The sequence below is a fragment of the Schistosoma haematobium genome, chromosome 4 (genome assembly GCF_000699445.3).
Source record: "Schistosoma haematobium chromosome 4, whole genome shotgun sequence".
NCBI lineage: Eukaryota > Metazoa > Platyhelminthes > Trematoda > Strigeidida > Schistosomatidae > Schistosoma > Schistosoma haematobium.
The window spans coordinates 39,488,336-39,514,635 of NC_067199.1; the positions used below are offsets into that span (position 1 = coordinate 39,488,336).

Here is a 26,300-nt window from a genome sequence, read left to right on the forward strand (position 1 = left end):
ACATTTCACCTACCAGAAACACTCCCCAGTAGTACAGTTCTACAAAGAACACGAGTACGTAATTTCATCTCTTTGTCACGTTCAGTTAAAGCTGTAGAATTTAATGATTTATTTTTGGGAGGCCAAAAATAATCACGTAAATAAGTAATCAGTTGGGTGATTTTTGGTGCACTTGTCCATTCACAAGCCTTTTTTAAAACAACAAAAATATTGAGTATTGGAAAAGATAAGCAACTTTGTTTTCCTGTATAAATTGACATAAAAATCATTCAGATCAGTATTCTTAAAAGATGAATAATGGCTAACAGTGGAATCAAAGACGCCTGTTTCGTCCTATCTATAACTCGTTAACTGGATGTATCGATACTCATGTGTCGACAAAGGAATTATCAAAACCCATACCAATAATGATGTAATCAATTGTTATTATTATTAATGGCTTTATTCAATATTATATTTTTGGTACAATATAGAATTATTAGCACAAAGTATTTCAACAAGTCTACTTTTCTTATTTCTTGAGCCTTTATTTGTACAGAAATCAGTTCAGTGCTGAAAGTACACGACTTTTGATCACTGAGTCGTATATTTGAGACTCATTCACTACTCTACATTGATTAGAACACTTATTAGGGTAATGCTTAACAATAACTCATATAAAGTGAAACATAAAGCAAAATATTCGAATATGTACGCCCCCAAATGCCCTGGTACGGCCGAGGGTGGGGAGAGACAGCTCTCCCTCTCGAAATGCTCTCACATGGCCACGCGTATACAGCCACTGACAGGGAAGTCCTACTCACGGCTTTCTCGCGGCATTACTGTTATTTACGAAAAGCGAAACTTAGGTGCTTTAATCCGGTTGGTGGACACGGAGAGTCAACTTAGGGTAGTCGGAAAACCCTGATTCCAAACCAATGGTGCACATGGGCTCCAGTATCCTATGGAAACAAATGGCGTATGAACCAATTGTTGGTCACCGGCTACCATGGGACTGCATCTCTTCATGATACTCCATTGCCTTGTGGATCAGACCTTCAGGTCGAAGGCTCCGGATGTGGCCCCCGAAGAAAACCAATCGCTTCGTTTTGGGCACCCGGGCAGTATCATAGCCCATACACAAATCAAATGAGATTTGTGTAGCGCATATATATTTGATGCCTTCTTGTACCAATTTTTATGTGTTCAAACAATAAATAACTGAGCTTCAATAAAATTTTTTTGTTTTAAATCTTATACTAACTATAAAGAGCCTATCTGCTGCAGTGTGCATTGTTTATCAGTATACACACGTAATAACGATATCTCATAGCTGATTATTCACCAGCCTAAAATATAACAGCCATTATGCATAAGTAATACGATAAGATATTTAAACAGTACGATAAAGATCAGTCCCGGAACGAGAGCACATGCGTATGTTACAACTCACTTTAGCAATGATCATTTTATTGACTCGAATACCAAAAAATGTTTGGAATATTTTGCGTAAAATAGCGAAATTTCCTTGTCTAGTAAATTGACTTTCTCTATGTAAATCAAATATTTCATCAACTAATAAGAATAAAATTCGAATTGGTGTTTCATCTCGAACATTCTACAAAAAGTATTAAAACAAAATAACCAAACAATAAAATTTCAAGAAGTTCAGTGAATGCGAATATGTGGGGTAAACATGAGTCAATGATACGGAAATGGATATTTTTGTCGAAACGGAACAAAGTTAGGATGATTTATAATCATACATAGAATACAAACTGCACAACATATTGTCACGATAAAAAAATGCAGATTTATATTTCTAATCCTATTATCACTTGATGAAGCATATGATATATACATCACTATCTAAGTAGGACAGTCGACACTTAAATCTAATGTTTAATCAAATGATCAAGAGTTAGATATAGGTCAGAATATAGGAGTACGTGAAAACACAGTACGGAGCAGTCAAAAAATGGACTCAAAATGGAACAAAACTGGAATCAGCTTTATACATAAGTTATTCTATTATATTTAGTGTCCTTGGACATATTAGCCAGTCATGGTTTACTTCGATCAACACATAACATATGACAAATTAAAATGGTTGATAAATTATTTTGAGAAAAATTATTGAACTAGTTACCGTCATAATTCACTAATCGAATGTTGTGTACTTGATCTAGGTTTACAAAACACAGCTATTCTAAATGATGGCTTATGTCAATGAGGGAGAAGGGAATATCAATCCTAAGACAGTCGCATTTCTTTTGAAATCTTATTGTCCACTTTTAGTCCATCTATTTTTTCAAACACAGTTCCTACGTACGTTTTGTTAACTCATTGATTTAGTACAATTGAATTCTGGTTAGCAGTAAAATACATGATATGTATTCTGTTCTATTTAGGACACATCTATTAAATCCCAGTGTTCACACATGGACGTGAACCCAATATGTTTCGCTTCAACGAAGACTCATCAAATACAGTTCTTAAGATTAACAGTAAGAACGATGAAAGCTCCACGACCAAAATATCCAAATCAGAAAACAAAACTCCATCAAAATCATCCACCTGAGCTACAAATCTTCTCCACCATCTCACTAACGGTAGGAATACTTAGACTCTTTATTACATATTTAACTGTTGACGTTTTTCTATCTGATAAAGTCATGTGCTATTTTCGACTTTGCAGTAATGTTATGATGTTACTGTTAATCATTAATTTAAAAGGCACAGATCAGGGATTGGAGTTATCGTTCGGAAATGTGATTTAAAACTATGACACTTCATTGTCAGACTTCTCCAAGTCGATTGTTTATTCAATTATTATTTTTATGATAATAACGTAGTTCTAGACAAATTGCCTTTTAGTTTTTAGGTAGCTTAATATTTGAATTAGAATTCTTGTATAGATTCTAAACGAATAACGGAATCTTACAACTAGGACAAATGGGGACACTTTAATTATGAATCAAACATTCACTCTATTTTAAATAGTTCTGTTCAATTTTTGATTGAGAAGAAAACATCTCATTCGATAATTAGTGTGAAGTACAGTTAATTAAATCACTTTCATTCACGTAACAATCAGGTCAAACACATTTGTGAATGAAATGAAACTGAATACTAGTTGAAAAGCCCATTAACATAACTGTAGAGTGGTAGACTAGAAATCTGATGACGACTTATAGTTCGAAACTCGCGGCGACATAACACAAACATATATATATATATATATATATATATATATATATATATATATATATATGGAAAATTATAGAAAATTAGTATAAACAAACTCTATACTTACATAATCATATGAATCAGAACTCTTTGATGATTCTAATGACATATCCAATGATTCTTGTAATTCAAATTCACTGGATTTTTTCATCATTTCATCATTACGAGAAAGAATAGGTGAATTAGATGTTGGAAAATTTTTATTTGCGAATATCTTATTTAAACCATCAGCTAATGTATCTGGAACAGACATCATAGCATTGCTAACTGTACGAAAAGGTGTTAAAATTGCAGAGACCTATGACAAATAATGAAACAGAATTTATTTTCTTGTATCGCAAGATAAAATGAGAAAATAATGTTTATCTGAACATTGAAGGAAGTATACATACATATAATTCAAATTTTTAATAATAATAACGGAATGTATGATTTCAAGATGCTATTATAACCATTATCATCGCTAATCAGTTTGATTCTCTCTTAAGAAAATAATACAACTCAGTGATAACCTAGTAGAAGTTTGTGAATTAGATTTTTATATGTGATTACTAATAATAAAAACCGCCTGCCTAAACGGAAGGTGGAGCTAAGTTGTACCTGCAGATTAAGCAAACAAAACCGAAGTGTTTCAACTGCTAAACTATTAATCCTGTTTCCAAAGTATTCATTCATTTCTGTTGGCGCTTATTATTTACCAGTATAATGAGTTTGTTTGTTTTAATACCGACCTTAGTTAAGCAACCATTGAAAACCATAAAGTTAGAAATGCAAATTACTGGGAGCCGATTTAATGGTCTAGAGGTTAAGCGCTAGCTGCGATATGAAGGTCCTAGGTTCGATCCCAGTCGGATTGCGGATTCAAACAGTAAGGAATTCCCTTGCTGGGAAAAGTCCAGTGCTTCCTAGTTTGCAATGGTTGTTCAAATAAGGTTACTCTAAGAAGTGAACTATGGGGTTAATGTGATGATTAAAAGTATTTGAATTATTGTACAAATTAGGAATTCCCGAAATAGGTCCTGAGTTCGAATCCCGCGTGGGTGCGGTATCGTGGATGCGCACTGCTGAGGAGTCCCATACTAGGACGAAACGGCCGTCCAGTGTTTCCAGGTTCTCCATGATGGTCTAGCTTCAATTGACTCATGATTTCAACCTATGAAATTTCTAAAAAAAGATCTCCACAAAACCCATTCTGAAATTAGGAATTCCTGAAATACCGCAATCTATGTAGACAGAACTAGGTGAGTACTAACGAACGTATTGTATTTGGAATTCGAAATCAAGCATTCATCAAGTACAAGGGAATCATTGGTTCATACAAACACCATAGCTAAGTTCTAAGCCACTATCGTGGTATAATTTGTATAAACAGTTTGTAATCTATTAGTTTAGAAGTTTATAAAGTGGTGAGTTGCATAACTGGTAACACGGAAGATTTTGCTTCTAATCTTACTGTGTAAGACAAATTTATTTAGCGTGTTAACAACCAACCTAATATATTTACAGATATATATATATACCATGCAAAGTAATTACAATAAATTTTAAGAACTTACAATACGTGCTTCAACATGACCTCTTTCCCAGCTATCAGGCTGTAGAAATTCAACGCACAAAGGACGACTACCTGGATGATTATTCTGAAATTCACTGCTACATAATGTCTATTATTAATAAATAAATAATAATAAAAATAACAGAAAATTAGCAATATAGTGTTATATTTTTTTAAACACTGCGTGCCATTTTAGCTTTAGTGTTCACCGTATCCTTACAAATAGCAGGGTTTCCTAATGTGAATCAGCTTAAGCATTATCGAAATGGATAAATCTAAAAAATAAAAATGAGTACTTTGAACGAAACTATCTAACCAGACTATTGCTACAGTCTGGTCATTCATTGCACAAACAGATGTCATGTATGTTTAACAATCGTCTACATCAGTGTGGGATGCTGGCTGGTGTAGTAAATTGGAAGAAAGTTTGAGGCGGTTAAATTAAAACGTAGCATCAGCCTATAAAGTTAGTGAATTTTGGCCTAATACAAGTTAGTAGCTGTAGGCTACCCGGTTGGGATTCGCATTAATAACTTCACTAATTGTTGGAGACTACAAATGAAATGGCTCAGAATCAGTCGGAATAGCGTGAATGCATTCACTTTTTTGTCATTTCTTAATTCTTGAGTTTCAAAATCGTATTAATTTATTATCTCCTTTCGACTCATAGTGCCTATGTCGAAATTTTACCACTACTATTGATACTCTTACTAGTTCTATTACTCTGATATTTGTTTTGATAATTTATGTCTATATACAATGGGGCGACTTACACCAAAGGATATGTGTCAGGTTTTACACTGCTTATGACTAACATGAACTAGGCAAACAAGTAAATCGACTTAATATCCAACTGTGATATCAATAAAAGGTCATTATATACAAAAGTATTCATTTAGTAAATTAAGGATTATCTAACTGTTATCACAACTCAATTGAAGAATAAATAATTGGAGTGGCTGGGGAGGTCGAAATGTAACGATGAAACAGATTTAGAAATTGGAAATAAATATTATAGGAGACATAAACAGTGGACGACTAACTGAATTGTATCTAAGGCAGTAAATTTGTCATTTATGTATTTTCTGGAACGAACAATCGGACGATTCTAATAGGTATACGATTAACTCACACCACTAGATACTCAGCCAGTGACTAATCAATTAAATATCAATGCAACTCAAATCAAGGATATGTTATCCACCTAACTAGCACATACATTATTGATCAACATGACAAATACAGTGAGTAGAAAAATATAAATGACAAATCAGATATCTGCCTAACCATCTTTCAAATTGTCTGGAAACAACAACCAATCACCATTTACTTCTGGCTATCCAACACCGCCATACTATTAGTAGATTCGGTACTTGAACGAATACTTAATAGCACGAAACATAGGTTCAGGGTATCCTGTTGACTACCCCTAACCTCCATCCTACCACAAGTTTTCTTCATTATTATACGGTTTTTATTATCATGAACTTCATGTTTGTAGTTTTTCTTTACATCTGTCAATCATCCTTAGATTCTTTTCTTACCCCTTGATTAGTGCGTAACCTCATTTGATATTTAGTCTCGAATAAATTTATGACATATATTATCCATATAACTATATATAGATGTACAGTTTAAGTCAATGATTTCGTTGAAAACAAAGATTTTCTTTTCTGAATTCTCTTTATTTTGATTGGCAAATATATCAAAAATGTATAAAACTATAAAGTACCACTATAACTATGTTTGGTTCTCTTGATAAAACGATGTTTTCCATTTTACAAAAGGATAAAAACTAGTTAATAATGTATGTGTACTACGTTACTAAATTGGAATTGAACTATTTCGATCTTTTACCTTAAATATTTGAGTGGTCATCCATAATCGTAATACTGGATTTTACATTTGATTGTAGAATTGTAATTAATGTATTTGATTTGCTTTTCTAGTGCATTAGTTCAAAACACCCAACTCATAGCAGTTAAAATTTATTGGGATTACATAAAGCTAAACTTACATTCAAATAAACATTAAGTCCACGTCGACGTTGTGCTAAAAATTCAGGGCTCATGTTATTAAATGCAATTTTCGATGGTAATTTGAGTTCAGTGATACGACCACACTAAAAAATTGATAAAATGTTATGGTAAGAGTATACGTTTTCCTTACATAATGTTTAACAATGATATAGAGAACAATGTTTAAATTATATTAATCCATTTAATAGGTGTACAGGTTCGTATACTTAACTTTGAGTCATACTCGGAGTACGTAAGATATAATGATACTATTAATCGGTGCCTTAAACAGAAGTAGACAGAACAAGTTTCTGAAAGTTAAAAAACTGAACCATTGCATTATCGCTCCATAAATCAACGATAAACAATTTAGTTTTTGTTATAACGCTCGGTCCCAGTGTCTGCTCTATAGGACTTCAATACAACTCAGATGAAGAACGCGTAATTAGCCTGACTAGAACGTAAATATAATTCCACACCCAAAAACCGACAACAATCACAGTAATTATAAGGGTGAGGGAATATATAACTAATCTAGTACCTGCCAGACTACTAGTCTGACTAAACAAACAATCAATGATTATCATCCTCTCCCACATATCAATTTTGTAAATTTGGAAAGAAAAATCCCAAGTTTTAATAACAACCATCGACAAGTGGCAACTCAATAGCTAAATCATTCGAATTTCAACCATTGGGTTTCAGATCTAAACACGAATCATATACCTACCTCAATACACAATTTTCAGTCAGTCAGTCAGTAACAACGTAGAACTTCGTACGTATGTATATCAGTTCGAGATGCCACACCACATTAGTACAGAGATGCAGTCGTCGATTCAAATCCCGTAGTGGTCGAGGTAGTTAGAGTATCAGCAGTAATCGGAAAGATTCGGGTTTGAAGATGTTATTTAAAGAGTATAATCCAGTGAAACAAATTTGGAAAGAGAAAAAAGAAAGACATGAAGAATTCAGAAGATTATAATTTGGGAGTACACAAAGAGTGGATGCACCTGCGCCAATACAAACGAGTCATATCATTCAAGGTCTCTAACCATCGGTTGCTATCATCTCACGGTCCCCAACCAGGTAGTCTACACCTACCAACATGACTCAGACCACTTGTCAGTGACTTCATGAACTTGTGCCATGTTTTGGTTTGGCCGCCCCTAGCTTTTTTCCATCCTACTCCTATACCACTGAACATCGCACGTCAAGGCAGTCGGTGGTTGGGCATACGTAACACGTGTCCGAGCCATCTCAACTGATGAAGTTTCACTACTTCATCAATTGATTTGGCATCCTTACCTAGTACCCGTCTCCTAACAACTGCATTACTTACTCCATGGTCCCAGGATATACGAGTAGTATTTCGAAGACACCTATGATCAAATACTAGTAACCTACGAATATCCTCTACTCTTACCGACCATGTTTCACAGCTATAAAGTAGGACGGAACGAACTGCTGCGCAGTAAACACGTCCTTTGGTTGGTAGACGGATATCTCGCCTACACCATAAATGACGTAAGTTGGCAAAAGCTAGTCGAGCCTTCTGTATCCGTGCTGAGATTTCGTCACAAACCAGACCACAAGGGCTGATAGACTCCCAAGATAAGTGAAGAATAAACGAAGTTAGTTATTATTCATGAACTGTCAAATTGAAATGAAATATCTGCTCAACTTTAGGTGGTACACTTAGAGTGCATAAACAATAAATGTTGTTTCGAGTGAATACTTAACTGACTTGATACATACTCCTGAATATCAAGAATTCGATTACTTAAGCAAAAACATGAAGATGATTGATGAGGATATATTTGACTTCAAAAATAAATTAAAAATTATATTTGAATAAAGTAATTCATAGTCAGGTTTGTATTAGATTAAAATGAGTAGTGTATAACATTAATTAATGTATAATTTATTGAATAAATATTAAAGAGAGCAAGAACAAAGATTGGTGCAGAATAATATGATGAATGATGGGAACCTAACGAAATAAAATGCATTCATATTATTCTGCACTAATCTTCATTCTTGCTCTCTTTAAGATAATAAAGGGAACTATATGTATGAATAAATATTCATTGTTGTTTACCAAAAGATATATGGCTATGTTTACTAATTGAAAATGTGATTACATATTAATAGATATTAAGGAACACAAATCATTATTGAATGTATAACGTATTTGAATTATGACTTTAGTCACCAATCACAAAAACAAACAATAAAACAATAATCAGAAGGGGTTTTGTGAAGATTTTAGTAATTTCAATATTTGAAATCACGAGTCATTTGAAGCTAGACCATCATGGAAAACCTGGAAACACTGGACGACCGTTTCGTCCTAGTATGGGACTCCTCAGTAGTGCGCATATACGACCCCGCCTCGCAGGATCCGAACCCAGGACCTACCAGTCTGGCGCGCAAACGCTTAATCATTAGACCACTAAGCCGGCAGCCAACGGTGTTAATATCTAACTTCAACCAATCTAGTGAAGTTCAACCACGTCTGCTGTGATATATCAGCTCACTGAAGACAATGGTGTACGGTGGCACGATTTCGTGGATTGATTGAAGTTACACATTAACAGCGTTGGATACTGGCAGGCTCAGTGGTCTAGAGGTTAAGCGCTCGCGCACGAGACTGATATGTCCTGGTTTCGAATCTTGCGGGAGGCGGGATCGTGGGTGCGCACTGCCGAGGAGTCCCATGCTAGGACGAAACGGCCGTCCAGTGTTTCCAGGTTCTCCATGATGGTCTAGCTTCAATGGACTCATGATTTCAATAAAACAATAAATTCATTAATTTCTTTATTTTTCTATTATAACTTACTCTATTTGTAAGAAACGAGTGCAGTTCAACAAAATGTCTGAAACGACGTAAAGTATTCCAACATTCTGACTGAGCATTAGATAGTATAGTACGTGTAACTTTTATAGTATAAATTACATAAGAATCATGCATTATTTCTAGAGAAAAAAATGAATGCAAATAACTTTGTTAGTTTGATGTTTATTAAGTTAAATTGGTTTATAAATGTAAAATGTATTTTAATTAAAAATTTCGGTAGAAATATGCTTTATTCATGATGATTGTAGGGATATAGATGAATATTTATTCAGCTAATTCTTTGGTTTTAAAAATAAAGAGCCTTTAATTTACCTTTAAGGCTTCATGAATCATGTCCGCTATTCTTTAGTTTTCCTATGTCTATTAGTTTTAAATGTTATCATAACTTAATTCTTATTTAGCTCTTGATTAAATACAAGCTAATCTTCATTGCATCTTGAATTTTGCGCAAAGATTCAACAATCAAAATCTTAAATATACATCTAAATGTAATAACTGAAGGGTTCAAATTGTAAATAAAGAACACTCGAGTGCTGTTAAAAGCAGTTGTCACTTCCAGGTTGCATACATCATGGAAAGACGTTTCTTGAGTTGGATTAGTAGTGGTCTTAGCAACCTGGTAGCTTCACTACAATACACAAGGATAAACTCTTTAGGGCCGATCAAACAGGATTTTTATGGGTTGTTTATGATGTGTTAACCATGTACCTGCAATTCTTACTAACTATAAAGAAAATCATTGGAGGAAGATGAGATGGACTAATTTTAGGGTTAACATTTTCTAACCCTATCCTTTCGTTGTGAGGAAGGATGATCGCTGCAGATGCTGGTTGTTTGAGGAAAACATCTTATTGCCGGTACAGTCGGTAGCACGATTGGACCTTAAGTTGCTGCTTTTGGCCTAACTGTTCTCTAACCAACTTGCCTGACATGATAAGACTTAAATGAACATGTATTTTAGCCAATACAACTAAATTAAGTCATAGCGATATGGCATCGCGATAACCACATCCATGTAGCAGCTACAGTTAGTTATGGATGACTGTAGTATGAGGTAAATAATAATTATTATAACACAATTGAATCAACAGCTGCGTAAAAAGTAGCACGGTATAACACATAACTGCTAATGAACAAACACTACGTATAACCGAGACAAAGACTACCATATACATGAAATTTTAGGCTTAAATAATCTAGTTTAGTCAATAGAAACATATAAATTACCTGCCCGAGTTATGACAGCTGTGTAAGCATCATCAAAAACCCCACATCCAGTATTATTTGTTGTTGAAATGATCTTTTTTTTCAAAGAAGGAAAACGAAATGTAGCAGAAAAGTTAGCAAGTTTTACAAGAATCATGTTTAGTTTCCAAATAATGAAAATATATCAGAACTCATTAAAGTATATATTTTTACTGCCAAAAATCCCACCACCTTGTACATTATAATTGTTTTGTCCTCTTAATTTCGTAAATAACAGTAATGCCGCGAGAAAGCCGTGAGTAGTACTTCCCCGTCAGTGGCTGTATACGCGTGGTCATGTGAGAGCATTTCAAGAGGGAGAGCTGACTCTCCCCACCCTCGGCCGTACCAAGGCATTTGAGGGCTTCTAACATTGCTAACCAGTAAATCATTTAACCCAAAAAATACTTTTAAATGATACACGATACTGAAGAAAGATAAGATGATAACCAGGTATTTATCTATGTACTAGGTTGAAAATTACAATGTCACACGCAATGATTAAATTTTTTTACCCAAGCTATCTGTCTAACGACTATACAAACATTTAAAATATGATTTCATAAACAATTAAAACCACTTGATATGGACTAACGATGAGCTTGATTTGAAGCAGAGACAAAGTTTAAAACTTTTATTTCAACTAACGTGTATTGTGTTATTAAGTTAGTATACGAAACTTCAGAGTATTTATACTGGAAAGTGATTTATAAATTAAAAACGTTTTACGGCAACAACCTATACACATAAATCGACGAAATCACAGTAAACTTCATGACTGACATAGTGAAGTAAAACTGAGAAAGAATTAGTAATCGAATGAATGATCAATTCTGTAGTTTGAATTCAGCGAATTATGTCATTTTTCTATTTCAACCATGGAGAATATAATATGGTAAACACATTGGTTAAAACTGCATTTATTTCTTTATTAAACATTATGCTCCGCAAACAAAACAACAATAATTCAACGTTTGAATAGATCACTCTAAATCAGTGAACGAAACGATGGATCAGCGACACAACGACAAGACAAGCCAAACTATTACAATGCGTTCCAGCTCCGCTAACTAGAGGGAGAAGTCCAGGTTTAGATAAAGGAAAGTATATTCCACAAGCAACTAGAAGCACGAACAACAACAAGCACACAACAAGTATATATATATATATATATATATATATATATATATACTTGTTGTGTGTGCTATATATATATACTAAAAGAGGCAACCAACCAATGACATGTAGGGTCCTTTCAAGTGAAAAATACAATCTGGAGGAAAAAATTGAGCGCTTTTGGCGCGACGACGAGAAATTCAAATTTCAAAAATAAAATTACGAAAATAAAACGTTAAGCAAGTGATTTCCGGGGATCTAGTATCCAAAAGAAATAATTTTTAAAGATCATCTTTATTATTGATTGGCATCATAGAGGTGCAGCCATTGACAACCAAAAATCAAGTTCTGAAGCTCAGTAGCCGTTAGCAGTAAGTAATTAATGAACACATGACAAGCGGAGTTAACCAATTTGAAAGCACCTTAGCAACTAACCGATGACACTGGGATAAAAATCGTGACTAAATTTGAAAATGTAAACACTGAACTACGATACAGTGGTCTAATAAGGTCGAATCCGTAACAAGATCTGACAGTTGTTAATTTGATCGTCTTCATAGAGTCATGAGTGCTCTCACTGTCGAGAAGTTTCAAACTGGGACAAGATTATTATCCAATGCCACCTAGTTCTTAATAGATCTACAAAATCGATGGGAGCACTTGACGAAAAGTTTGTAACCCATTTAGTTATGCAAAATGTCATTGATACCGTCCTGATCCTATGATTACGAAGTAATCAGATATTAGAAAAGCATATTAAATAAAAATTTGATTGATTATGAATAACAGAAAAGTCGAAATGTAATTAAGCAAAACACATTCACGTACAGGAGGTTCCGATAATCTTGGCAGCCCTGATTGTTTCGTTTCTGAAGAAAAAAAGTCAGTAAATATTCGTCAAATGAATAATTCATACGGGTAAATTGTTTAGGGGAAAATATATAGTAATTTAACTGATAAATAAAGCTATAATATTATTAGTATGTGAGATCGAGGAGATTGTTGAGTTTCGTTGTTTACATTACAAAGTGAGGAACTGAGGAACAAAACTATTAAAGTTTATATATCCCTCCAAAGAATAAAAGAAATACGGTAAAAACTCATTCATTAGAGAATAATGCTTTCACACTCTTTGAATATCAGTGATAAATCTTCGATTGTTAAAATGAAGTAAATGAATTCTGGTCGTTAAATTCTATGGAATAATACGATATAGCTGAGTGATGGTTGCTCACGAGACTGTATATGAAATCAAATACAAGACCACTAATCTGAAAAATAAGTTTATCTTTGAGTAAACGAGCATACTTAAACGCAAATTATTAACAGAAAAACCGGCATGATTAAGTTCTATAGTTGATTAGAGAAACCGGCTAAGTTGGTTCATAGCTCTTCAATCAACTAATTACTAATCATCATCTCAGATTGTTTGACTAAATAGAGTAGTTCACACAGTGAGAATAAACGTAAGCCAAGATACGATATAGTTGGTGAGACATGTATTGGGATTTGATGACAAAACTCTGTTTATTCAGAAGCTTTAATGAACATCTCTAATGAATCTATCTTGCGGAAAGTATAGAATTCAATGGTGAGGGGACAGATGTCCAACTTAGTGTATTAATATTCACTGGATTCATAAATTTTAAATTGGTAAAAATTGTGGTGTTAATACACAATTCAATAGATTCAACAATATAACTTGGTTGCTATATGTTCAGATAAGAAAAAAAGTCGTAAATCGGGATTTCAGCGATGTTGCATTATTGGAGGTAAATAGTTCAAACATAAGAATTATTGAAGAGAATCTAATACTATGAAACTAGTTAATACATTACAATATATAATGTAACCCCCTAGTATATTTTATTTCCTAACCTAAAAAAACATTTGTAAAAATCGACCAACCATTCAAATATTACAAATAGTAGTACTTTTAATTGAATCTTTTTCCAGTTGAGAGATTATAATATGAGGAATTCTCACCATGACATTATTAATTTATCAGTAGTGAATTAAACACCTAACGTTCATAAATATGATAAACATCAGACAGATTCTTGAATAAATAGTATAATTTTATCTCCTTTTTGTTTAATAGTTGAATTCATGAGTCGATTTAAGCCAAATCACCATTGAAAACCTGGAAGCACTGGACTGCCGTTTCGTCTTAGTACGGGACTCCTCAAAAGCGGGTCTACGATTCCGCACATGGGACTCGAACCCAGGACCTTTAGTTTCGAGCACAAATGTTTAACCTCTAGACTATTCAGCCGGCATCCAACGGAGTTAAGGCCAGACTTAAACCGATCTACGATATTGCGCGACAGGTCGCTATTGTCTTTAGTGAGTAACCGCCTCATGACAGACACGGTTGAACTCTACTAGAACTTCAGGAAATGCATCTTGAAGCCAGTCACTAGTGAGTACACGATAATTGTTATCAGAATGGGGGATTGTGCTAATTTAATAGTTTAATTCATGAGTCGATTTTTTGTCGTTGTTGTAAATGCTTATTTATGATTATTCCACTTATTGAGAAAAATGTAAAATATTACCTTTAGAACAGTCATTTTCTATACATTTCCAATCTGTACAATCTTCAACAGAATTCGCAGAACATGACATTTGAGATAAGGAAGAAGCATTGTGAATTACAGAATCGCTTGAAACAGTCATTTTGTCAGGTTGAGATAATGATTGAGATTGACTTTGAGGTAATGTATCATTTGAAATGGAAGGGACAGATATAAAATTAGACGATGAAGATTGTTCTAATGGTTCCTTGAGTAAATCTAACTCAGCCAAAAGATGAATATACTGACTACTACGTTTAAATGCACCAAAACAATCGGGACCTGAGAGAATGTTAACAATCTGTTAAATGTAAAACGTTTGGTTAGAAACCTTGATTGAAGCCAAATAAGGATAAAGTAATGTAAAAGAAAACATGTTTCGCTTCATTAGGAACTCATTAGCTAGACGTGGGAGTTCTCAGCTATTAAGGTGTAGACGGTATATTTAGCGAGTTTAGTCAGGGTATTTGGGTGGTGTTCTATGATCCTTGATCTGACAACGATTTGGATGGACGTATTAATATGTTATGATCATAAAACTGCCATTTAACTTCGTATATTGCCTAGGCTAACCCCGATTGTGTGACGGTGGTAATAAGAAGTCAAATACGGGTTGCGTTGGATAGATTTATTTCAAGAGACCGTTTATCCAAACAGACATTAAGAATGAAGAGCGGAGGCCAGTTTGCTGATTCTATTTGATAAAGCATGATTCAATATTTATACCCAAACAAAAATAAACTAGATATGTAATGAATAGGGTACGCGATACACACACATACGCTCATGTAAAAACAGTCAAGGTTAATAAGCCAACAATTGAGGTCAAAATGTGATTCAAGAACAATCAACAAATTGGTCCGTCAGGAAGCTAGAATAACCCATGTGGGCTTGATATAGTACTAGATACTACGGTATCACTAGCCTTGATCACAAGAGGCCTAAGCTAAAATGCATAGGTATGAACGTGCTAACCAAGTGACGTTATGCTTGTAACATCAGATTGAGATACACTAAACTACTGAATCATTATTATAATCTTTTTTCTACTTAGATTCATTTGCTTAACAATCCAAGCTCCACGATCTTGCTTTGCAAAGTCAAATTTATGACCAGAGTCTAAGGCAAGTTATTGATTATTATAATAAATCGCACGAGTACTGAATGGCAGGATACCCAAAACCATATCATTTTCAACCATATTGTAACAAATGCAGCCACCATTTCAAATATTTTGGTTTGACCAGAAAGAGAGTATCTGAAATCCGGATTTAAATTCCCCATCCTATAGTTGAAATCAGTATTTATTTTATGGAAACAAATTCTATGATTTTTGACAATGGACGGTTTATGTCTGTTAATAAGGGAATAAGACGAATGATGATCAATAGACGATGATGTGCAATGATACGGTGTAGCAGAGCGATAATTTCTAACGACATCGAACTATCGATGTAACGGTTAAAATGAACTAATGCTGAAAGGCAAGAGATAAATAGCAGGGAGGTAAGTTTTATCCACTAAACGTTTATTTACGAAGTAGTAAATACAAAAATAAATATGAATATATACACTTAATCAATGTACTACATCTTCTTTAAATGGCAATTATTATTAGTGGCTGTTCAACCATCACACACTATAACATGAAGAATGAGTTAAAATCTTGATACACTTTGATTGTTACTTTAACAAAACTAGGTTATTGTTATTTGTTAACTAAACAGTCGGTCAGTCATATACAAAGTAGAAACTGGCATATAGGTACATTAGTTCGAGTTGTCAAACCTGATTAGCACAGTGAGATGGAATTGTCAGGGCAAGTCCCAAGTAGTAGAGGTAGTAACAGTATTTAAGGATCCAACTCAGATGAACAGGACCAATGGATTGGTTAAAGCCTCTATATCACTTTCCCACCACAGTGTTCGTTTTAGGAAGATAGTGTTGTCTGTTTTGATTGAGATTCGTTTTGACCCACGGATCTTGGTAACTGAGGAACGACTGAGTTCATTTTAATACGAACGTGTCCTATGACGGATTCCATAGAATAAAAACTGACGATAACCCTCAACAATAAACGAGGTTGAGAAGGAACATACAAAGAAGGCGAGAGTGTGGGAAAACGTAGTACTCAAGCACGTACATTAAAATAGTACAACTTCACATATATAGTTATAAAAACAGAAACTTTGAACACAGAAAATTAGCAAACGAAAAGTAGTGGTAATTAAGCGGAGGAGAGCGAAGATCATGAGAAGATTCGAGCTAGAAAGAAATATTGGCGGTTATTGTTATCAGTAATAGTTTAACGTTTATTAACGAAAATTGAATGACAATATGATTTTCTTAGGACATCTACAATGAAACTATGAATGTCCCACCACATAATTTAGAAAATCGGATCACTATTGTCTCCGGATCCTGTAGGTCTCTAGATGCACCTGTCATCAAAACAATTTGTTAGTACTTTTATTTTCTCCAATCTCTATGCAGAATGGTGACAGTCAAATGGAGTTATAATATCCGTGACCAGCATCAGAATTAATGCTTCCGAATGATAAATCTGTAAAGCGAAACTTCCATCTGTCGTATAACGTTGCTAAAGGTTTGCTGATTATTATTATTATTATTATTATTATTATTAATGGCTTTATTATATTTTGGTACAATTTAGAATTCTCAGCACAAGGTATTTCAACAAGTTTCTTTTACAAAAAAACAAAGACAAAAAAAGGAAAACAAAGGTTTAAAAAAATCTGAAAAACTGTACAACTTTCCGAATTTGAGACGTGTTAAGAATGTGGGTTATTGACTAGGTTAACTCTAACAACTTGTTTGCCTTAGCCTTCGTCACATATATTGAGTTGGATTGAATAAGTAACTATTTTGTAACGCATCTGAATAATCTACTTGGAAAGTAATTAAAGGCGAATGTTCGTGATCAGTCATGATAATGAGATGGATTTAAAGTCGGACGCATTTCGCAAATTTCATCAAATGCAGTGCATATACGAATTTGTAATTTTGTTAATTAAAATATGAACCGATAGAATAATCGTATTAAATTTCATAGTGTAAATTTATAGACTTCAGTAAACGAAGGTGGAGACGTCTTCAATGTTAGCACATATCACTGCCTCTACTTGATGTATATGAAAAACACTGGACAGTAAAGATAAAATTAACCTAGTGATATCAATTGCGTAGATTGTATTTTTACTTAAATGTCATTGAAGGTAGTCCTATATTTTTACAGATCGCCTGTTTGATTCCAGATTTTATGCGAGAGACCACATTGAAAGATACCGTTCGACAAAACATCGAGGAATCCTTAGTTAGCGCGGCCCCATACAGACTAGCTGCGAGCTAAAGTTGACGTATATTCCACAAGGGATTCGCAATTCGTATCACCTAGTGTCAGATATTGTTATCAATTAACAAGAAAAATTTAGAAGTTAGTCTTTATCAGACGACTAAAATATTCAAATTTTCGGTATTAATATTCTTATTACTTACATGTGCCTCAATTTCAGTGAATGCATTAGGATTTAATGAATTCGGTTCACCAGTAAGTGCCTTTAATGTACGTTGGATTAGTGGTTCAGCTGATAAAGGCATAAAGTGCAATAAATTACTGCATATTGTTATGCCAAATGCACGCAACTGTTCAATAGAATCATCAACAATCTCATCTTCTCCACTTTTTTCTAGTATATTTTTCTTAACATCTTCATTTATGACCATTGTGTTTTGCTGTTCACCTTCATCTAAAGATGTTGTTATTGAATCTGCTTTTTCAATCAGATCTTTCTCATTGTCACACAAACTGGATGCAACTTCAGTTTGTGTGCCTTCAAAATTAGGAGAATCTGAGACTGATAGAGATTCTTCATCGGTATTAATAATGTCAATTGGATTTGTAGGATTTAAGCATAAATCTTCAGTTATAGTGCTAGTTGACATATCAGAAGTAATAGCCTCCATTCGTGAAGCTTCGGCAAGAGCCAACACTGAAGGGTCAATATTTTGATTAAGAGTTGCGTTGGGTATTAATTTACTGACGCCTTCACGGAAACTCTGAAAGAATAAAGAAGGATTGTGCAATTTATCATACAACACGGTTTTTATCTAGAAAATGACTTGTTACAACCCTATTAAGTGTCTTATTATATTACTCTTTTTGTGAAAATTCGTACATTTTAATGTGTATTTTGAAATGATCCGATTATCTATTTATCGGATTTAACAAGAACACTGTAAATATACATTTTTATATGCATACGATATAATCTTGTGGTTCTATAATCGGTTAGATAAATGAACCTCTTGCACAAATAAATATGTATTCAAATTAAGTGACCTGTTACTTATTAAGGAGTGATAAAAGACATATTCATCTATACTAAATATACAATAGATTATGTTATATTGTAAAATTCACTCGAATTACAGACTACCTACTAGCTGTGTCAACAATTTTTTGTTCCAGTCTGTTTTTTTTCTCAATGGAACGGTCGGATCGTTGAGTAAACTGTTTCATCCAATTAACTATCATAATCTAGTGTCTAATGTTAGCAGTCTAAATAATTCAATTATTTTCCCGTTAAAACACATCTCTGTACGAAAGAGAATAAGTAATCAGTCGTTAATTATTCACCATAGTAAGCATCTTGGAGCAAATTTTTTCAAATTGCATTAAAATGCGACTGAATGACTAAGTACATGTTTCTGTATTTGGTACTGGACCACACTTTATGTGTAAACGTTTATGATATAACTACATCGAATAAACCGAAATAGATGCAGCGGAGTTTCAACCTGCAATAAAATGATTGAAAGAGGAATGCTTAGCCACCTACCTACTATTGTTCACTAACTTGTATCAAAGTTAACGTGATAAAACAATTTTATGATACGAAAATCAGTTTAGTTAATCAAAAGAAATCAACATAAATTTTCATGTCTAAGTGAAACCATTCTTTGTGAGGACATGGGGGTATGAATTTGTTTTGGTAACATACGTCAATAAACAACCTTTTTCAAATATAAAATGTCCCAAAAAATTTGTCTATATCTATTTCTGAAGTGTAGTTATTCAGCGAAGACAAACAGTCGTTTATAGGAAGTGCATAAAGAACATATTATGTTGTGAATTCATATAATTATCGATCTCTACTTTGTAATTCATTGTGCGTAAATTCCTAGTAATTGTGTCAACAAATTGTTGTCTAGTTAAATTCCGTTCTCAAGCGTGTTAGTTGGACATTGTGAATATGTATGCCCTATCTATAATTGTGAATGGATAATCTAGTAACCAGGATTGTCAGCCCGTATTCTTGAATTATCGTATTATATATTGTTAAGTCTGTTTTACACTTCCCCTACACTCTTTTGCATATTGTTTTATACTACTTATTAATATTCAGTAAAAAGTTGTATTCCTCGCAATCTCTGAGCTTATGTTGTGGCGCAAGTTTGTTGTGTAATATTCTGAAATATTCACGTATACTTATAACATTTATTGTATTTATCATCATAATTAGGTTATTCCAATCATTCTAGCAGTTATTCACAATTTTGTGTATTTTTCTAACCCTTGTTTAAACGCAACGGTTTTCACATTTTTCGCTCTTAGTTCGGTTTTTCCTCGTTGATAAACAGTTACCAACTTAGGCACAACTAACAACTGTCTTTTGCACTATCGTATACTGCAATTACTCTTTATGTTACTATTACAGCAAGCTGCTTTTATTTCAGACAGTAGGACGCGGCAAACGCCGTAGACACCTTATACTTTGAGGTTTGTAACTAATTTTTGTATATTGTTCAATAAATAATCGCTATTTTAGACAAATCGTTGCTTCGTGAACTTCAATGTTGCGCGTATCTCAATTGAGTGATATGGACGCTTCGATTGACTTGATATATATATATATATATATATTAAATTGAATAAAAAATGCATTAATAAGAGCTTGCTTACCACACAATTTAAATACAATCGAAGTAATGAATGTTTATTAATGGAAGCCAGAAAATCTGAAATTACAGAAAGAAGCAGACAACAAACAAATAGATAATAACAATAGAATAATAAGTAACTCCAAGAAAAACACACGAAATATATATATATGTCAGTGAAGCATCTTGGTCACTGTTTACAACAGTAATGAATAGTCAGTTTTATTTCAAACTGCAAGCGTGTTAAGGACTTATCCATAGTATCAGAATTTAGAGTTTCAGCCAGTGAAGCTTAAGGTTTAAATTAACATAAAACTCGAACACTAACAAACATTAACATGTAATTTGAAGCACATTTTCAACTGACAAGTGAAGCTTGAATCGAAGAATGTATAGCAAATATATTAAACACGAAAGAGGAATTGATGTGGAGTTGGGTGACGTGAAGTTGAGTATTGAAAATTACAGGCCCCAGAGCTTGAGTCATATTCATTTCACAAAGGCTAAAAATACAAGTTGGTTTTAAACTTTCGCCGCACTTTTGAGTTAAGATTTGATTAAAGAGATCTGGGTAGTTAAAGTGAACGAATACAATGCAGATCAATAGAATACAGCGATGTTGCCGACAGTGGGTTATTGAACTAATCATGCCCGCTCATTAAAAATTATATTAAAGACAAGACTACCAGCTATAAGAATAGATTCTCTATCTAAAGAACATACTTATTTACAAAATCTTACTACAAAAATAGTGATTAAATGACGCCAACGATTTTATACATCCTTCACTCTTCGATAAAATAAAAGATGGATAGTAGGCTTAATTCTTGGCCATCACACAATCAACAGACAGACCTAATTCATGGCCACAATTAAGTTTAGCACAGCCACAATACATTGTTTTCTATCACACTGGATGATAGTTTCTCAGTACTACTTCAATACGTTTGAACATAAAATATGGAAAATACAGGGTTCCAACTTGGTGGATGAAAATTATAGGTTCTGCTAGGGACTGGAAATATGAACAGGTATATACACTAACCAAGAGTGTGAAACAATGATACAAACATACAGTTCTCTTGTTCGTAGTATCTCAAAAATGTCTGTTTTCTGTATTTGCGCATTAACTTTCACCACTTAAAATGTCTTCCGTTTCTATTGCGGTTAAAAGCTATATTTTACTATTACACGGTGGCTACTCGTTGACAACTTGAAGTTTTTGCTTAGACAAGTTACGAAACTACTGGTTCACATATAGAAGTTTCATAAATCTACAATATTCTAGTATATGCTTTTATTGGTGATCAATATCCACTTAAAACAAAATACCAGTGATTTATAGGGTGTTGAATAATTAAATAAAGGCGTTTAGAAATCTACAGTTTTTTAACTATAACTGTAATAAAAAATATAGACAGACAGACATCAACCGTTGTTGCTACCTTGACGTGGTGGTCGGGCTTGCCTATCGTGATGAAGCAACCGAGCTATACTGGCTGGAACAACTGTTCCTCAAGGACCTACCATGTCAGACAGGTCGGTTGATGAGCGGTAAGACTAAATGCAACAAACCCAAGGTCCGAAGGCGAAGTCATACTGCTGACTGTACAGAGGTGTGACAGCAGTAAGGTGTTTCCTTCAGACAACCAGTATGACAGCGATGCTGCCTTTCCACAAGGAGGGGTGTGGTTAGAAAAGGTCGACCCTGAAAATGCACACCTCGCCCTATCCCACGGATATCCGTCTCCGGCGGTAAGGTCTCAACAAGTACGGAGCTAACACAAAAATTGCCCATAAAAAGGTCGTGTGTGACCGACCTCAAGCAGTTGTCCCTTGGGCACTGCGGTCACGCTCCCAGGTCACTAAGACCACTTCTAATCCGATTTCCTTTTCAGGTACCTCCAGAACAACCCTTCCACGGTGTGGGCAACCGGGAAGTGATAACCGCCCTCATACCTCTAACAGCACTCAAGACCACTGTATTCATAATCAACCTCCCTCTTCAATTCTTATTATTCCTCATACATCAAATTCAAACTCTAAACTTCTTTTTTCGGCCTCCCCCTCAAGTGTCACCATAGCCAATGATTCTAGTGCTCAAAACAGTGTCCCAGGTCTACTGAAACCTCGCTCCACACTACACATTGGAGCCTTCAATGTACGCACCCTATGTCAAATCGGTCAGCAGGCTTCCTTGGCTAAAACCCTAGAATCTCGTACCATTGATGTATGCTGTGTCTCCGGAACACGCATACAGGATCCCAGTGTGGTCATTCACTTGACCTCACCTCGGCAAAACGGAGAGCCAACGAGACACACCCTCCGTGTATCTGGTGACCCGATGGCCAGCTCTCGTGGACTGGCAGGTGTAGGCATAGCACTAAGCATAAGGGCGGAACAAGCACTGTTAGAGTGGATCCCCGTCAACAGTCGTCTATGTGCTGTTCGGCTAAACGGCTCCGTAAGAACTCGGAAGGATAGGGACACATGTCGTTGCCTTTTTGTCGTTTCTGCTTACGCTCCCACTGACTGCAGCTCAGATGATGTGAAAGATGAATTTTACAGAAAGCTTTCTGAACTTCTTCAGAAAGCTAAACGTTCAGACATAGCACTCGTAGCAGGTGACTTTAATGCCCAGATAGGTAGTTTAAACCAAACAGAAAGGCATTTAGGTGGGTACTTTAGTATACCGGCACAACGAACAGATAATGGTGATCGTCTGCTGCAACTATGCTCAGACAATCGTTTATTTTTAGCAAACAAATTTTAAGCATAAGGAGAGACATCGTCTAACGTGGCGACCGCCTGCACCAAGCCAACGATGGACTCAAATAGACCATATTGCCATCAGTCATCGTTGGAGAGGGTCGGTACAAGATTGTCGCTCATTCTGGAGTACCTGCTTGGACTTCGACCACGCCCTAATACGGGCACGCATCTGCTTGCGCCTCACTGGGCGCAAAAAAGCCACATTAAAAAGACCCATTAGAACTGAGTTGAGTAACGAGAAAACCAAAAGTAGGTTCCAGGAACAACTGAGGTCACACTTAGGTAGTTCTGAAAACGAGGCTGACCCAGATGTTGCTTGGAAAGATATACAAACAGCTATGGAAACAGCAATGAAATCTATTAGTGACTTAAACCACAGAGTTACAAAGAAGCAGTGGATTTCTTCAAAGTCTATCACACTGATGGATTCTCGCAGACTCGTCCCATCAGGTTCCGAACATGATGAAGAGCGACAACAAATCAGATCTAGGTTAAGAAAAAGTCTAAGAAACGACCGTGAGCAGTGGTGGGCAATGAAAGCAAAAGAGATGGAAAAGGCGGCGACTATAGGGAACACAAGACAGCTTTACAGACTAATGAAAGAAACTGGAATTAATAAGTCAAGTGTAAGTGAGATTATATCGGAAAAAGACGATACTCTCATCTGTTCCCAGTCCAGACGTTTAGAACGATGGGCGGAACATTTCAGAGAACAGTTCAGCTGGCCTTCAGCGACTCTACAACTACCCTCCATTCCCAGACAGTGTGAATGGAACATTGAAGTAGATCCCCCAACACTAGCAGAAGTTCAAAAGGCTATAGTTAATCTGAAACGAGGAAGGACAGCTGGTCCAGATCGATTGGCTCCAGAAGTCTTTAAGGATGGTGGTCCAATTTTAGCGGTTAGGTTGACTAATATTTTAGCTAAGATCTGGGAGTTAGACGTTATCCCATCTAACTGGTCGCAATCACTTATCGTCCCAATATATAAGAAAGGGTCAAAATCATCTTGTGACAACCACAGAGGGATTAGTTTAACTAATATAGTATCTAAAATACTAGCCTTGATAATCATCAGACGCCTAACTAAAACTCGTGAACTGCAAACACGAGAGAACCAAGCTGGCTTCAGACCTGGTCGTGGCTGCATCGACCACATATTCATCATTCGTCAGGTTCTAGAACACAGACATACTTATCGACGTCCGACAATGGTGGTCTTTCTTGACTTAAAAGCAGCATTTGACTCGGTAGACCGCGAGATTCTGTGGCAGTGTCTGTCATTGAAAGGCGTACCCCAGAAGTATATAAACCGTGTAAAGGCTCTTTACTCGAACACTACTAGTCGAGTCAGAGCTTATGGCGAACTGTCATCTGCTTTTGCAACCTCAAGTGGTGTCCGTCAAGGCTGTCCACTTTCTCCATTTGTGTTTAACCTCATCATAGACCTACTGATGGAAATAACATTCTCGTCGACTGAATTCTCGGGTATTGATCTCGTTCCAGGAGGTCCACTCATCGACTTAAAATACGCAGATGATATAATCCTGTTTGGTGAAGACGCTGACAAAATTCAGTGTCTTTTGGTAGCACTGAGTAATAATGCCAGAATGTTTGGAATGCGCTTCTCTCCCTCTAAATGCAAGTTGTCGCTTCAGGACTGGTCTGCGTCAACACCTGAATTAAGGATAGGAAGTGAAATAATCGAACGCGTTGACAACTTCACTTATCTTGGAAGTCTGATCAGCCCTAATGGGTTGGTGTCTGACGAAATCTCTGCACGGATTCAAAAAGCTCGTTTGGCCTTTGCCAACTTACGTCACCTATGGCGAAGGCGAGATATCCATCTATCAATAAAAGGACGAGTATACTGCGCGGCAGTCCGTTCTGTTCTACTTTACGGCAGCGAAACATGGCCTTTAAGAGTAGAAGACACCCGTAAGCTACTAGTATTTGACCACAGATGCCTTAGAAATATTGCTGGCGTCCGTTGGGATCACCGGGTAAGTAATAGTGAGGTTAGACGCAGGGTATTAGGGAATGATGGTGAATCAGTTGATGAGGTTGTGAATCTTCATCGACTGAGATGGTTGGGCCACGTGTTACGTATGCCCGAACACCGATTACCACGTCGTGCAATGCTAACGGGTGTTAGAGATGGTTGGAAGAGAATTAGGGGCGGCCAAACCAAAACGTGGCATCAGTGCTTGAAGACACTAACCTCTAGTCTGAGCCATGCTGGTAGATGCAGACTAATTGGTTGGGGTCCGCGTGACTATCGTAACTAATGATTGGAGACTCTTGGTGACATGGCTCATAATCGATCACAATGGCGCCGGTGTATACACTCTCTATCTTCCCTTAAACTAAGAGATTAAAATCACTTCATATCTTTCTTTCTACTAACTAATTCTTTCTTCCTGTACTGTATCGTTATATGCAATCTTTCTTTTATATATTACCACCTCCTGAATTCACTACTTTTATGAATCCGGTGTCCATCTTTTTGTGTTAATGAGGTATGGCAACTTGGACCGATGCATAAATGTGCCTGGTCCTACGTTGTGGCTGACTGACTGACTGAGGTAGTCGGGGCATGTATTACTCATACCTAACCTCTACTTACCTCGACGACCAATGGTTGCTAGTGCAAGAAGTAGGTTGAAAGAAAGCTAGAGGTGGCTATACTGTGACGTGGATTCAGTTCGTAAATTCACTATCTGTTGGTCTGGGCTATGTCGCTAGATACAGACTACCTGGTTAAGGTCCACGTGACAACTACAGTCAGGAGTTGAAGACTACGTAACGTAGCGTAGAAATGTTCGCAACAGCTCATATGCGTTCATTCTTTATCTTTCTCTCGATGTTTAATTCCACTACCCTATCGTACATACTTTTCCGTCCTACCTTTTCAAACTATATTACAAACATTAAACATATTTTTTGTTATATTTTAATGAGTAGGAAAA

The 26,300-nt window shown here is 35.5% G+C and overlaps 1 protein-coding gene across 1 annotated transcript in view; it reads right to left on the reverse strand.

Moving 5' to 3' along the window:
• Window positions 1-26,300, reverse strand: part of SNX13_1 (sorting nexin 13) — a gene marked incomplete at both ends in the record, with an annotated part of 34,926 nt that overhangs the window by 1,850 nt on the left and 6,776 nt on the right. The window contains 11 exons of the mRNA XM_051219389.1: window positions 14-188; window positions 1,433-1,597; window positions 3,296-3,526; window positions 4,785-4,892; window positions 6,801-6,905; window positions 9,644-9,780; window positions 10,889-10,961; window positions 12,851-12,891; window positions 14,581-14,899; window positions 18,115-18,675; window positions 20,582-20,637. Coding sequence (XP_051066964.1) covers window positions 14-188; window positions 1,433-1,597; window positions 3,296-3,526; window positions 4,785-4,892; window positions 6,801-6,905; window positions 9,644-9,780; window positions 10,889-10,961; window positions 12,851-12,891; window positions 14,581-14,899; window positions 18,115-18,675; window positions 20,582-20,637 — 1,971 coding nt within the window. The remainder of the gene's footprint in view (window positions 1-13; window positions 189-1,432; window positions 1,598-3,295; window positions 3,527-4,784; window positions 4,893-6,800; window positions 6,906-9,643; window positions 9,781-10,888; window positions 10,962-12,850; window positions 12,892-14,580; window positions 14,900-18,114; window positions 18,676-20,581; window positions 20,638-26,300) is intronic.